Here is a 13,645-nt window from a genome sequence, read left to right as displayed (position 1 = left end):
TAAATTAAAAAATGTTTAAGCATTGACCTTGAGCGAATCGATGTAGTTGGAGCTGAATTACACAAAGCCTGGCCTCAGTCTACCCCACTCCATTGGTGTATTTCATCAGAAACTTCCTTTACCAAGGAGTGGAGTTTAGTTAGCTACTCTTCATCAACCAATCAATGTCAGTAAAAGGCTAAAAAGTCAACAAAACATGGTTTCCCAAAAGCAAAGAACCAGCAGGAATCAGTAGATTCCTACACCATTTGAGCCACGGACACCTGGGACTGCATCATTTAGCCTCGTGTAATACATCTGCAAACGCCGATGCAGTTCTGTAGACAAGGCTTCATTGGACAAAAGTACAATGAGAATCATATGCCTGTGGATCCTTTTATAAATTCATAATTGTTATAAAGACTCCACATTTGAACTATTTAAAGTCTTTTAGGTATTGACAGTTCCTCTGGATCCCCTCGTGTTGATCCCCTCAGAGCTGTGACTGTTTACAGGGAACATCCATAATGCCCAAATGTTAGACTCCATCCCCCTAATGTTTAAGAAACTGTTACGCCCTTGATGGAACGTCTTTAAAGTATCGACTGGTCCTCTGGATCCCCTGTTGCTCCCCTAAGAGCTGTTCTGACAGAATCCTTATCCATCTTCTTCCTGAACGTCTCTGTTGTGAAGTAGTAGGCTAGTGGGTCCAACATGGCATTCAGACAGGCCACCATTAGGCTGTAATAATAATAATATTTTTAATAACAAAATAATAAGTAATATTAATTCAAATATAACAGACAAGACATTTACAAAATAAATAGATACAGTAAACCTAAAGCTACCTACCTATAGTGGTATGCTGCCAGAAGGGGGCATGTTATCGCCTCCCTATGGACATAGAGGAGGGCCAGAGTCCCATGGTAGGGCAGGAAACAGGTGAGGAATATCACCAGGCTGCTGGTGATCATCCTCTGAATCTTCCCAGAGTCAATGAAGTCTGTTTGGGCTATGGAGCTCCTTGTGATGGCCTGGATCAATGCCCAGGAACAGACTAACATCACCAATAAGGGGATGCCGAAGCCGACGGTTAAAGTCGAGGCGACCGCCATGGGCTGCATGGCGTAGACTGGGAGGTTCCCGAAACAATTGACCTGGATGTCCTTGGACACCTCTCTAAAGAGAGAGGGAGAGAGAGGGTACAGAGAGAGAGAGAGGGGGGAGAGAGAGAGAAAGAGAGGGAAAGAGGGGGAGAGGGAGAGAAGGAGAGGGAGAGAAAAAGAGAAAGAGGAAAAGAAAGAAAGAAAGAGAAGAGAGAATATCAGGGCTATAGAAATTAAAACACGTTTAGGACTGACATGATGTTATAGGGCCATGAGTTCTCTCTGACCAGGGCCTGTATTCATAAAACGTTTCAGAGCAGGAGTGCTGAACTAGCATCAGGTACCCCCCTGTCCATGTAGTCTTGTTAATTGTGATCTAAAAGGCTAAACAGATCTTACACCAGCACTCATGTTAACCTGACCAGGAAAAACTCTTGGCCCTAGTTGTATCCTATACCTGCGTTTGGAGATGTAGATGGGGAGGCTGGCGCCTGCGGTGAGCAGCCACACCCCAAGGCAGACCAGCGGGGCTTTCTTACGCCCCTCCTGGACCCAGGACAACATGGGTAGGCACACGGCCATGCAGCGGTCGAAACACATGCAGGTGAGGAGGAATATGCTGCCATACATGTTGACCAGAAGAACCAGGCCCATCCCTGAAATGAATTAATGAATGAAGAAGAAGAAAAATAAGAATTGACTTGACTAAATTTACATGTTATAGACCCCAACCCTGTTAACAACACCGAGCCAGCCATTACCTTCACACAAGACCTGAGGTAACCCGGACAAGCCCAGATGGTAGTAGATCCTCAGGGGCAGAGTGAGGACCAGCAGGAGGTCTGCGATGGCCAAGTTTGTCATGTAGACCATGGTGTGGGACCACAACTTGGTATAACAGAAGAAGACTACCAGTGCTGTAAGGTAGAGCATTGAAAATGGGAAAAAAGCTTAAATTGCAACTCAAGTGAGTCCTGCGGTTGTATTTTTACAGGCTTTGATTTTTCCATTTAGCATATGGGGTGCACCGATTGGTGTCACCTTGCTAGTCACTATGTGTTACACCTGTGCTGGCTTGTCCATCTTGTTAGTCAGAAAGTGTTTCACCTGTGCTGGCCCAGGTGCTGTTTAAGAGTGGCTGGCCCAGTGATCCATTTGGTCTGGGTAGATGCAAAGAGGTAACGCCTTTAGTTGGCGCTCCCTATTATTATTCTATAGAAACAATCCTTTGAAGAAAACTGTTGATGGGACAGAATAGGGTCGGACCATCAAGTAATTGGCATATACTTTACTCTTACAGAATTTCCACATGGGAGAGGATATTGGACATTTTATCAAAGCCTATTGGATGCTAACTTGCTTTGAACCAGGACAGAAGAATTTATAACTGACGTTTTCCGACATAACATAGGTACCGCAGATCCCCTTACTGTATGGGACACTTTTAAATGTGCCTTTAGAGGCCATGCAATTCAATATCAGTTGTACAGGAAGACTCATGTGAAGGCCAAATTACAGAGGAGAAACTTATTGATGCAATTAAAGCCTTTAAGTCCGGGAAAACTCCAGGGCTGGATGACATACCAGTTGAGGTATGCCAAACCTTTTACGATGTACGCAGAGGACCGTTATTAGCACGTTTTAACCACTCCTATAAAAATGGTAGATTATCAGATACTCAACAAGGTCTGATTTCATTACTAGTGAAAAAGGACCAAGTGGTAAATATAAAGATCCAGTCCATTTAAAAAAAATGGAGGCCCCTTACAACACTGTGATACAATTGTGGCAAAATGCATGGCGGATAGAATGAAAAAGTTTTTTTTTCGGATATTGTTCATCCTAATCAGACAGGTTTTTTACATAGACGATACATTGGAGATAATATAAGACAAGTACTGGAAACAATAGAGCACTATGAAAAATCTGGGAAACCAGGCCTGGTATTCACATAGCTGACTTTGAAAAGGCTTTTGATAATGTTGACTCAAATGTATTTATAAATGCCTGGAATATTTCCATTTTGGAGAATCTCTTAAACAATGGGTTACATTTTTCTTTTTAGATTTTTTTATTGAACCTTTATTTAAGTAGGCAAGTCAGTTAAGAACAAATTCTTATTTACAATGACGGCCTACACCGTCATTGGGTCGGTGTAGGCCGTCCCAATGACGGTGCTGGGCCAATTGTGCACCGCCCTATGGGACTCCCAATCACGGCCGGTTGTGATACAACCTGTGTAGTAACCCTAGGTGTGAAATATCAAATAATGGCTACTTCTCAGAAAGTATTAAACTGTCAAGAGGAGAAAAACAAGGTTGTTCACTATCAGCATATTTATTTATTATGGCCAACAAAATGTTAGCTATTAAAATGAGATCTAACAATAATATCAAGGGGCTAGAAATCCAGGACTTAAAAATAAAAGTGTCATTGTACGTTTTCATTTAAATCCACAATTTGGATTCCTCCACAGCCTCATAGAGGATCTAAATACTTTTTCTAACCTTTCTGGATTACAACCAAATTTATGATAAGTGTAATTATATATTGCATATTGGATCACAAAAAAATCTAACTTTTACTTTACTGTGTAGTTTACCAATAAAATGGTCTGACGGTGATGTGGACATACTCATTATTCAAATCCCAAAATAAATAAATGATCTTACTACAGTACCTTTTGAAAGTTAGCAAAAATAGATAAGATCTTGTTACCATGGAAAGGAAAATACCTGTATTTGTGGAAATATCACCCTGATTAACTCTTTAGTCATATTCCAGTGTACCTATTTACTTATGGCCTTGCCTATACCTAGCAACTTGTTTTTTAAATGATATGTGCAAAAAATATTTCATTTGATTTAGAATGGCAACCAAGACAAAATTAAATAGGCTATTTATATAATGAATATGAATTCGGGAGGGCAGAAATGATTAAATATTAAAGCATTAGACCTCTCAGTAAAGGCTGCAGTCATACAAAAGTTATACATAAATCCGAACTAGTTCTCTAGAAGATTAGTAAGAAAGACTCAACCTTTGTTCAATAGTTGCCTTTTTCCCTTTATAATATTTCACTATTTGAAAATTAAATAATCTCCAAAATATTTGTATTTTTAAAACAAGCCATAGAAAGTTGATTGTAATTTCAGTTTAATCCACCAGAAAAGACAGAACAAATAATACAACAAATATTATGGTTAAATATACTACTTGTTAAAAAAACATACTTTTTGGGGAAAAAAATATTAAAAAGGTTATAATCTATGTAAGTTATATCATAAAGAGGACTGGTGAAGTCATGTCACACATGCAGCTAACAAAAATATATGGAAATGTCTCCTCTACCCAAAATTACAACCAACTAATTGCAGCATAACCGCAAAAATGGAAGAGGCAAGTGGTAGGGGGAAAAGTAAGGAACTTGTCTGTTGGCCCTGCATTAAAAACCAAAATTGGTTAAATAAAATTGTGTTAAATAAAAATGTATACCAGTGTCATTTTAGGACAAAAAAATGACAGCTGTGCCATACAGATTGCAAACAGATGGGAAGAGATTTTTGATGTACTGATTCGATGGCACATGGTTTATGTGCTGATACGCAAAAAGATGCCAGATTCAAAACTTAGAATTTTCCAATTTAAATGATTATACAACATTTTTGCAACCAATAGAATGTTATATATATGGGGGATACAACCATACCAGCTCTGTAGATTTTGCTGCGAAGAGACAATCATTAGATCATTTGTTTTGGTACTGTCCATATGTAGCTTGTTTTTGGTCGAAGGTTCAGGAATGGCTGAAGAATTGCAACATTTACCTGGAGCTAACTCTGCAAATAGCACAGCGGGAAGATTTTAAAAGTCATAGTCAATCGATCAATTATAATATAATACGTTGAGCAAAATGTTTATCATTAATTTACAATCTGTAGAAACTATGAGAATTAAAAGGTTCTGAACTTTTGTGAAACAGCGCAGTTAAAAATATATGGCAAATAGAAATCAAAACGAGATGGTCTTCAGATATAGATGGGAGGGGTTGAGGGTAGCTGAAGCTTAAAAAAAGATACTGTAAACTATTGTAAAATACATTAGTTACAGTATTCAGACCCTTTGACTTTTCCCACATTTTGTTACATTAGAGCCTTATTCTAAAATAGATCAAATAAAAAATAAATCCTCAGAAATCTACACACAATACCCCATAATGACAAAGCGAAAACATGTTTTACATGATTTGGAAAGGCACACACCTGTCTATATAAGGTCCCACAGTTGACAGTGCACGTCAGAGCAAAAACCAAGCCATGAGGTTGAAGGAATTGTCCGTAGAGCTCTGAGACATGATTGTGTTGAGGCACAGATCTGGGGAAGGTTACCAAAACATTTTTGCAGCATTGAAGGTCCCCAAGAACACAGTTGCCTCCATCACTCTAAAATGGAAGTTTGGAAGTTTGGAAACACCGAGACTCTTCCTAGAGCTGGCCGTCCAGCCAAACTGGGTTTGGGCAGGGAGGTGACCAAGAACCCGATGGTCACTCTGACAGAGCTCTAGAGTTCCTCTGTGGAGATGGGAGAACCTTCCAGAAGGACAACCATCTCTGCAGCACTCCACCAATCATGCCTTTATGGTAGAGTGACCAGACAGAAGCCACTCCTCAGTAAAAGGCACATGACAACCCGCTTGGAGTTTGCCAAAAGGCACCTAAAGACTCCCAGACCATGAGAAACAAGATTCTATGGTCGGATGATCTCTTTGGCCTGAATGCCAAGCGTCACGTCTGGAGGAAATCTGGCACCATCCCTATGGTGAAGCATGGTGGTGGCAGCATCATGCTGTGGGGATGTTTTTCAGCAGCAGGGACTGGGAGACTAGTTAGGATCGAGGCATAGATGAACTGAGCAATGTACAGAAAGATCCTTGATGAAAACCTGCTCCAGAGCGCTCAGGACTTCAGACTGGGGCGAAGATTCACCTTCCAACAGGACCATGGCCCTAAGCACACAGCCAAGACAAAACAGGAGTGGCTTTGAGACAAGTCTCTGAATGTCCTTGAGTGGCCCAGCCAGAGCCCGGACTTGAACCCAATCAAACATCTCTGGAGAGACCTGAAAATAGCTGTGCAGCAACACTTCCCATTCAACCTGACAGAGCTTGAGAGGATCTGCGGAGAAGAATGGGAGAAACTCCCCAAATACAGGTGTGCCAAGATTGTAGCGTCATACCCAAGAAGAATCAAGGTTGAAATCGCTGCCAAAGGTGCTTCACCAAAGTACTGAGTCATGGGTCTGAATGCTTATGGAAATGTAACATTTCAGTTTGCAAACATTATTAAAAAAAACTGTTTTGCTTTGTCATTATGGAGTATTGTGTGTAGATTTATGAGGGATTCTTTTTTTTTTTAAAGGCTGTAAAGTAACAAAATGTCAAAAGTCAAGGGGTCTGAATATTTTCAGAATGCACTGTATCAAGTGTCTCCGAGAAGGAGGGCTGATTTAGGATCAGTTTTGCATTTCAGATCACAATGAATAAGAATACATGGATGGGGAGGGCCTGATCCTACAGTAGATCCATTCTGAGACGCCTGATACATATGACCCGAGGAGGCTTCAGTTTTGATGTGATAGATTGTTGGCTCCAAGCACCCTTTTATTTCTTTATGCAAGAGGGTAAGAGTTGAGTATGTTCTCTCCTTGTACCTGTGAGATTGAGGAAGAGGCCGACGGTGAAGACAATGGCGTAGACCCCCACGAAAATAAGGTTAATCTGGGACTCGGTGCAGTTATGGGTGGTGTTGATGGTCATGGTTACCTCGTCTTTGGTGGTGCTTTTCTGCAGAGGGGGAGAGCGTGCGGGAGATAGTGAGAGAGAGCGAGAATGTCAGTTACATGTGGACATGGCTGGTTTCCTGCTACTTATATGTGAATTATGTTGCGTCAGGAGGACAGGAAAGAGAGGCAAGAAAGATACAAAGAGAGCAAGATCAAACTGTTTCCTTTGAACTAGCTCTACCACAACCACCACCATTTCCTCTGAAGAATCTGTAGTCCCCTATTAACCAGTTGTGTCAAAACCAATACAGTTAGTTGTTTCGTAAGCATCACTCCACAGCAGAGAGGTGTGAAAGTCTTCTCTGTCTCTCAATTCAATTCAATTCAATTCAAGGGCTTTATTGGCATGGGAAACGTATGTTAACATTGCCAAAGCAGGTGAAGTAGATAATAAACAAAAAGGAAATAAACAATAAAAATTATCAGGTAACATTACACTCACAGAAGTTCCAAAATAATAGATTTCAAATGTCATATGTGTATATACAGTTGATGTCGGAAGTTTACATACACTTAGGTTGGAGTCATTAAAACTCGTTTTTCAACCACTCCACAAATTTCTTCTTAAAACCTGTTGAGGATAGGGGGCAGTATTTTCACGGCCGGACGAAAAAACATACCCAAATTAAACTGGTTACTACTCTTTCCCAGAAACTAGAATATGCATATAATTAGTAGATTTGGATAGAAAACACTCTGAAGTTTCTAAAACTATTTGAATGGTGTCTGTGAGTATAACAGAACTCATACGGCAGGCAAAAACCTGAGAAAAATTCAACCAAGAAGTGGAGGATCTGAGAATTGTAGTTCTTCTTTCTAGTCCCTTTCGAAACTACAGTATCTGTGGGGTGACTTGCACTGCCTAAGGCTTCCATTGGCTGTCAAAAGCCTTCAGAAAGTTGTTTGAGCATTCTCCTGTCACTGGGCAGATAATAGGAGCTCAGTCACTGAGTGGACTGCCTGGGGACAAAGATTGGATATGCGCGAGCGCGCTGTTCCTTCTTTTTCTCCTTGAATGAATACGCTATTGTCCGGTTGGAATATTATCGCATTTTTACGTTAAAAATACCATAAAGATTGATTTTAAACAACGTTTGACATGCTTCTAAGTACGGTAATGGAACATTTTGACTTTTTGTGTCTCGAATTGCGCTCGCGCGGTATGCCTTTGGATAGTGACCTGAACGCACGAACAAAACGGAGGTATTTGGACATAAATATGGATTATTTCGAACAAAAACAACATTTCTTGTGGAAGTAGCAGTCCTGGGAGTGCATTCTGACGAAGATCAGCAAAGGTAAGAAAATATTTATAATACTAATTCTGAGTTTAGGTGACCCCGAACTTGGCGGGTGTCTGTATAGCTTGCTGTGATGGCGAGCTATGTACTCAGAATATTGAAATATTAGCTTTCTCCGTAAAGCTATTTTAAAATCTGACACAGCGGTTGCATAAAGGAGTACTGTATCTATAATTCTTAAAATAACTGTTATGTATTTTGTCAACGTTTATGATGAGTATTTTTGTAAATTCACAGGAAGTTTTTAGCGGGAATACATTTTCTGAACATCACGCGCCAATGTAAAATGCTGTTTTTGGATATAAATATGAACTTTATCGAACAAAACATACATGTATTGTGTAACATGATGTCCTAGGAGTGTCATCTGATGAAGATCGTCAAAGGTTAGTGCTTCATTTAGCTGTGTTTTGGGTTTTTGTGACATATATCCTTGCTTGTAAAATGGTTGTGTGGTTATCTTTGTCTATGTACTCTCCTAACATAACCTAATGTTTTGCTTTCGCTGTAAAGCCTTTTTGAAATCGGACAATGTGGTTGGATTAAGGAGAAGTGTATCTTTAAAATTGTGTAAAATAGTCGTATGTTTGAGAAATTGAAATTATTCGATTTTTGAGGTTTTGTATTTCGTGCCATGCTGTTCCATTGGATGTTGGCTAGGCGTTCCGCTAGTGGAACGTCTGTCCTCAACAGGAAACTATAGTTTTGGCAAATCGGTTAGGACATTTACTTTGTGCATGACACAAGTAATTTTTCCAACAATTGAGAAAATTATATCATGGCTTTAGAAGCTTCTGATAGGCTAATTGACATCATTTGAGTCAGTTGGAGGTGTGCCTGTGGATGTATTTCAAGGCCTACCTTCAAACTCAGTGCCTCTATTGTAGACCTCCACAAGTCTGGTTCATCCTTGGGAGAAATTTCCAAACGCCTGAAGGTATCACGTTCATCTGTACAAACAATAGTACGCAAGTATAAACACCATGGCACCACGCAGCCATCATACCGCTCAGGAAGGAGCGTGTTCTGTCTCCTAGAGATGAACGTACTTTGGTGTGAAAAAGTGCAAATCAATCCCAGTACAACAGCAAAGGACCTTGTGAAGATGCTGGGGTAAACAGGTACAAATGTATCTATATCCACAGTTAAACGAGTCCTATATCCACATAACTTGAAAGGCCGCTCACCAAGGAAGAAGCCACTGCTCCAAAACCGCCATTAAAAAGCCAGACTACGGTTTGCAACTGCACATGTGGACAAAGATCGTTCTTTTTGGAGAAATGTCCTCTGGTCTGATGAAACAAAACTATAACTGTTTGGCCATAATGACCATCGTTATGTTTGGAGGAAAAAGGGGGAGGCTTGCATGTATGTAAACTTCCGACTTCAACTGTATATCTCTCTCCCTCTTCTACGTCTTTCTCTTTCAATTTCTGTCTATCTATTTTCCTATTTATCCCACCATCTCCCTCTCTTACACTTCTTCAAAGCACCTTTTTTACAAGTAGAATGTACTGGTCTTTTACAGAGTTATTGTGAAAGAGGCTCCATTTCCCCAACAGTCTGTCTGTGTATTTTTTGTGTATTCATTTGTATCCCCAGAGGCGTATCCCACGAAGCAAACTAGATCTACTCAGGGGTTTCTAAACCTAACCAGCTTCAGTTAGCTTGACATTCCAGCTCAGGCTTCATCCATACTTTGACGGTTGTTATTGCTCGTCCACCTGCCACTAACTCTAGAAGGCTTGGAACTGCTCGTGCATGTCGCACATGGCTAGTCGAATGCTGAACTCTACAGTTAGACAATGCATCAATCCCCAAAAAGTCAAATAGGGGGTACTTATATTTGTCCAGTTTCACTGCATGTACACGTGGGTAACCTATATGAGTGTGAGGTGTGAAATGGAAATGTGTTTTTGCTATCCCAACTCCTCCTGAGACACCCTCGGAGAGTGGGGTCACGGCCCGGGATCAAAATGAAAGAAAAGTTATCTTTCAAATTCAGCAAGCTATGGTGTGAAATAGGCTTTTAGAAGTGCCATCTTTATTTGATTACTTATCGTTAATGTCGTCTTTAGTGTGGTTTGGTGTGCTTATCAATGAACAAGAACCGTTTTCCCACTCCTATTTATATTTATTTTGTATTAAGTCATACAAGTGTTACATTGCATGAAGTTCGAAATGCATTCTGTCAATATTACATGTTTAATGTGATTATTTTAACATGACTATTTTTAAACACACAAAAAACGTTTGATTAATAAGATATTCGTTCAGTCGTCTCCTTCAAAGGAAGGGGATGATGACGCAATCTTTGCTGAAGGGTTGGAATCTGATTTCATTGGTCCTCAACTCGCGGCTCAGTCATTTCATTCAGGGTAAGTGGAGTTAGCCGTGAGTAAGCCTGCCTCAGAGCAGGTTAGTTCTGAAGGATTCGTTGCCATAGAAATTGACCTGGCTAAAAGGTGAGCCACTTTTGTATGACTTGTTATCCCGAGTTGAACTCAAAGGTGACCAAAGTTACCTCGCTAACTCCTCAAACCTGTTTCATAGGATACCCGTCTGATCGACACTAGACAAAGTCTGCTACCCAAATGACATCCTATGCCATTTATAGTGCGCTACCAGGGATCTGGTCAAAATTAGTGCACTATGTTGGGAATATCATGCCATTTGGGACGCACATCTATTTTCACTGTTGTTAGTTTTGAATACAAAGAGTCTAGCTGCCAAGATGATGAAATCAGGATGCTGAACAGCCCGTCAGTCAGGGAGGAAGTCATATTAATTAGATTTATTATTCTTCAAATCAAAATGTATTTGTTACGTGCGTAGAATAGTGAAATGCTTACTTACAAGCCCTAACCAACAGTGCAATAGGTATTTGGTAAACAATAGATAAGTAAAGAAAAAGTAAAATGACAGGGAAAATAACAGTAGCAAGGCTATATACAGGTGGTACCGGTACAGAGTCAATGTGCGGGGGCACCGGTTAGTCTGGCTTTTTCTCCCCAACTTTCATAAATCCAATTGGTAGTTACAGTCTTGTCCCATTGCTGCAACTCCCGTACGGACTCGGGAGAGGCGAAGGTTGAGAGACATGCGTCCTCCAAAACAAGACCCTGCCAAACTGCACTGCTTCTTGACACACTGCTCGTTGAACCCGGAAGCCAGTCGCACCAATGTGTCGGAGGAATAACCTGCGTCGCCTCATGGGTCTCCTGGTCGCAGCTCGCTCGAACCCAGATCTGTAGTGACGCCTCAAGCACTGCAGTGCCTTAGACCGCTGCTCCACTCGGGATGCCCGAAGTCATTATTTAACGCTGCAAAGATTTCCCCCTGATAGATACAGTGCCATATCCACAGACTGACCAGGTGAATCCAGATGAAAGCTATGATCCCTTATTGATGTCACGTGTTAAATCCACTTAAACCAGTGTAGATGAAAGGGAGGATTAAAGAAGGATTTTTAAGCCTTGAGATAATTGAATCATGGATTGTGTATGTGTGCCTTTCAGAGGGTGAATGGGCAAGAGTTTATTTGTATTTTTACAGGTACAGTGCACGTTAATTAACATTTCAGTAAAAGTGCTGGTTTTAGCCAGCCGGCTAATTTTCAACCACAGTCCCTGGACAGGTTATTAACAACAATTACAATAACAATACAGACAAACAATGAGCAGTGATCGCATGCAGAGCAACATAAAACAAGCAACACGTAGCACGCAGACAGCGCAATAGCACAAAAAGCAACAAAACAAAATACATAAACGCAACAAAAGATTTAAGTGCTTTTGAACGGGGTGTGGTAGTAGGTGCCAGGTGCACTGCTTTGTGTCAAGAACTGCAGCCAACTTGACACAAATGTGGGAAGCATTGGAGTCAACATGGGCCAGCATCCCTGTGGAACGCTTTCGACACCTTGTAGAGTCCATGCCCTGACAAATTGAGGCTGTTCTGAGGGAAACTCATTAGAAAGGTGATCTTTATGTTTTGTACACTCCGTGTAATATTTAAATAGGTTATTGCATTTACCAAAGAGGAACAAAAAGGCATTCTTACTACAGTGAAAGCTGTAAAGCATGAGCAGACACTACATGACTGCTATAGCTTTGCAAAACAGTTGAGAAACGTAACTTGTTGATATGCTATGTCTCCTAGTATGTATATTTTTTGAAAATCTATTTAATTTCATTGTAGCCAAGATGTAATTGTTTTCTATGGTCTAGATCAGGGTTGCCCAACTGGCAGCCCGCAGGGGGAATTTGGCCCCCGAATTCGTATGGTTTTATTAAAATAACATTTTGGGTGTTTTCATTTTTGGACATAAAAGACAAAAAAAAACACCAGGAAATCAGCTCCAAGTGATTTAATTTAAGAAATCTGTTCCAAAGTATTCCCACGCATAATAGAGAGACACGACATGATTGTATACAAATGTAAGCGAGGTTTGAAATGATTATGCTTTAGTCAAACATTATATATCTGTTTGGGCATCTTGTGGTCAATTTGCAGTCACAAATAATGTGTAATTATGTTCCAGCCCCCTGACGGTCCGCTCAAGAAAAGATCGGTCCACGGCTGAATCTAGTTGCTGATCCCTGGTCTAGATTGTATATTTTACTGTCTGTTTGGCACATTTTACTCAAGTCTACTTTTGCATATTCAGTCACTTCACTCTCCATTGCAATGGTATCTGTAACTGTAGCGAATAAAGAGATGTTTATCTGTCAAGTCATTTCATCTTTTCACTCTGACTTTTTCTCTTTCTCTTTCTCTCATCACCTATACTGTAATGTAAATACACACACACACACACACACACACATATACATACATACATACATACATACATACATACATACATACATACATACACACACACACACACACACACACACACACACATTCAGTAGTATCAACACAAAAACACACACAGATGAATGTATCATTCTACCTCATCTGCAGTTATTGATGCTGCAGTTATTGATGCAGTTACAAAGTATCATTGATGTTTGGAAGCATACAGTACCAGTGTTGAGCGAATATGATGTTGGTACATACAAATACTATAGTCATACACAGCTAATAGTGATTGCATGTAATGGAACTCACCTGTTTGATGAATCTGTGAGTGGTAGATTCTCTTTCTGAAATTCTTGAGATCTACAGTAAATAGCGATACCTTGGTTCCTCTCTCTTATCTCTCTGAACTGCAGACAAGGTCTGAATCATCAGTCTGCAAAGAAGGAGTAGTCCCTCTCTCAATCTCTCTTCTTGTTTTCTCTCTCCGTCGCTCTCTTCTTTTTTTCTCTGCCTCTGTCTGCTCTCTTTTTCCATACCTTCTCTCATTCTTCTCTCACACTATATCTGTGTTGTAAATGTAGGTCTCTGTCTGTGACATTATTGACTGTTTCT

The 13,645-nt window shown here is 40.4% G+C and overlaps 1 protein-coding gene across 2 annotated transcripts; it reads right to left on the bottom strand.

Moving 5' to 3' along the window:
* On the bottom strand, positions 1–13,645 carry LOC106608951 (lysophosphatidic acid receptor 6). Of its 2 annotated transcripts, XM_045721843.1 has the most exons (7): positions 13,343–13,645; positions 9,089–9,177; positions 6,795–6,927; positions 1,847–2,002; positions 1,543–1,741; positions 832–1,158; positions 1–720 (listed from the first exon to the last, which is right to left on the bottom strand). In XM_045721843.1, the coding sequence occupies exons 3-7, from the start codon at positions 6,898–6,900 to the stop codon at positions 573–575; spliced, it is 936 nt and encodes a 311-aa protein (XP_045577799.1). In that variant the 5' UTR covers positions 6,901–6,927; positions 9,089–9,177; positions 13,343–13,645; the 3' UTR covers positions 1–572. The 2 variants fall into 2 exon arrangements, with proteins under 2 accessions (XP_045577799.1, XP_014062678.2); XM_014207203.2 differs by lacking the exon at positions 9,089–9,177 and having other exon boundaries at positions 13,343–13,639.

The sequence above is a fragment of the Salmo salar genome, chromosome ssa07, assembly GCF_905237065.1.
Source record: "Salmo salar chromosome ssa07, Ssal_v3.1, whole genome shotgun sequence".
In the NCBI taxonomy this organism is placed as follows: domain Eukaryota; kingdom Metazoa; phylum Chordata; class Actinopteri; order Salmoniformes; family Salmonidae; genus Salmo; species Salmo salar.
The sequence above is the reverse complement of the archived record's forward strand: the minus strand, read 5'-3'. Positions and strand labels throughout refer to the sequence as shown.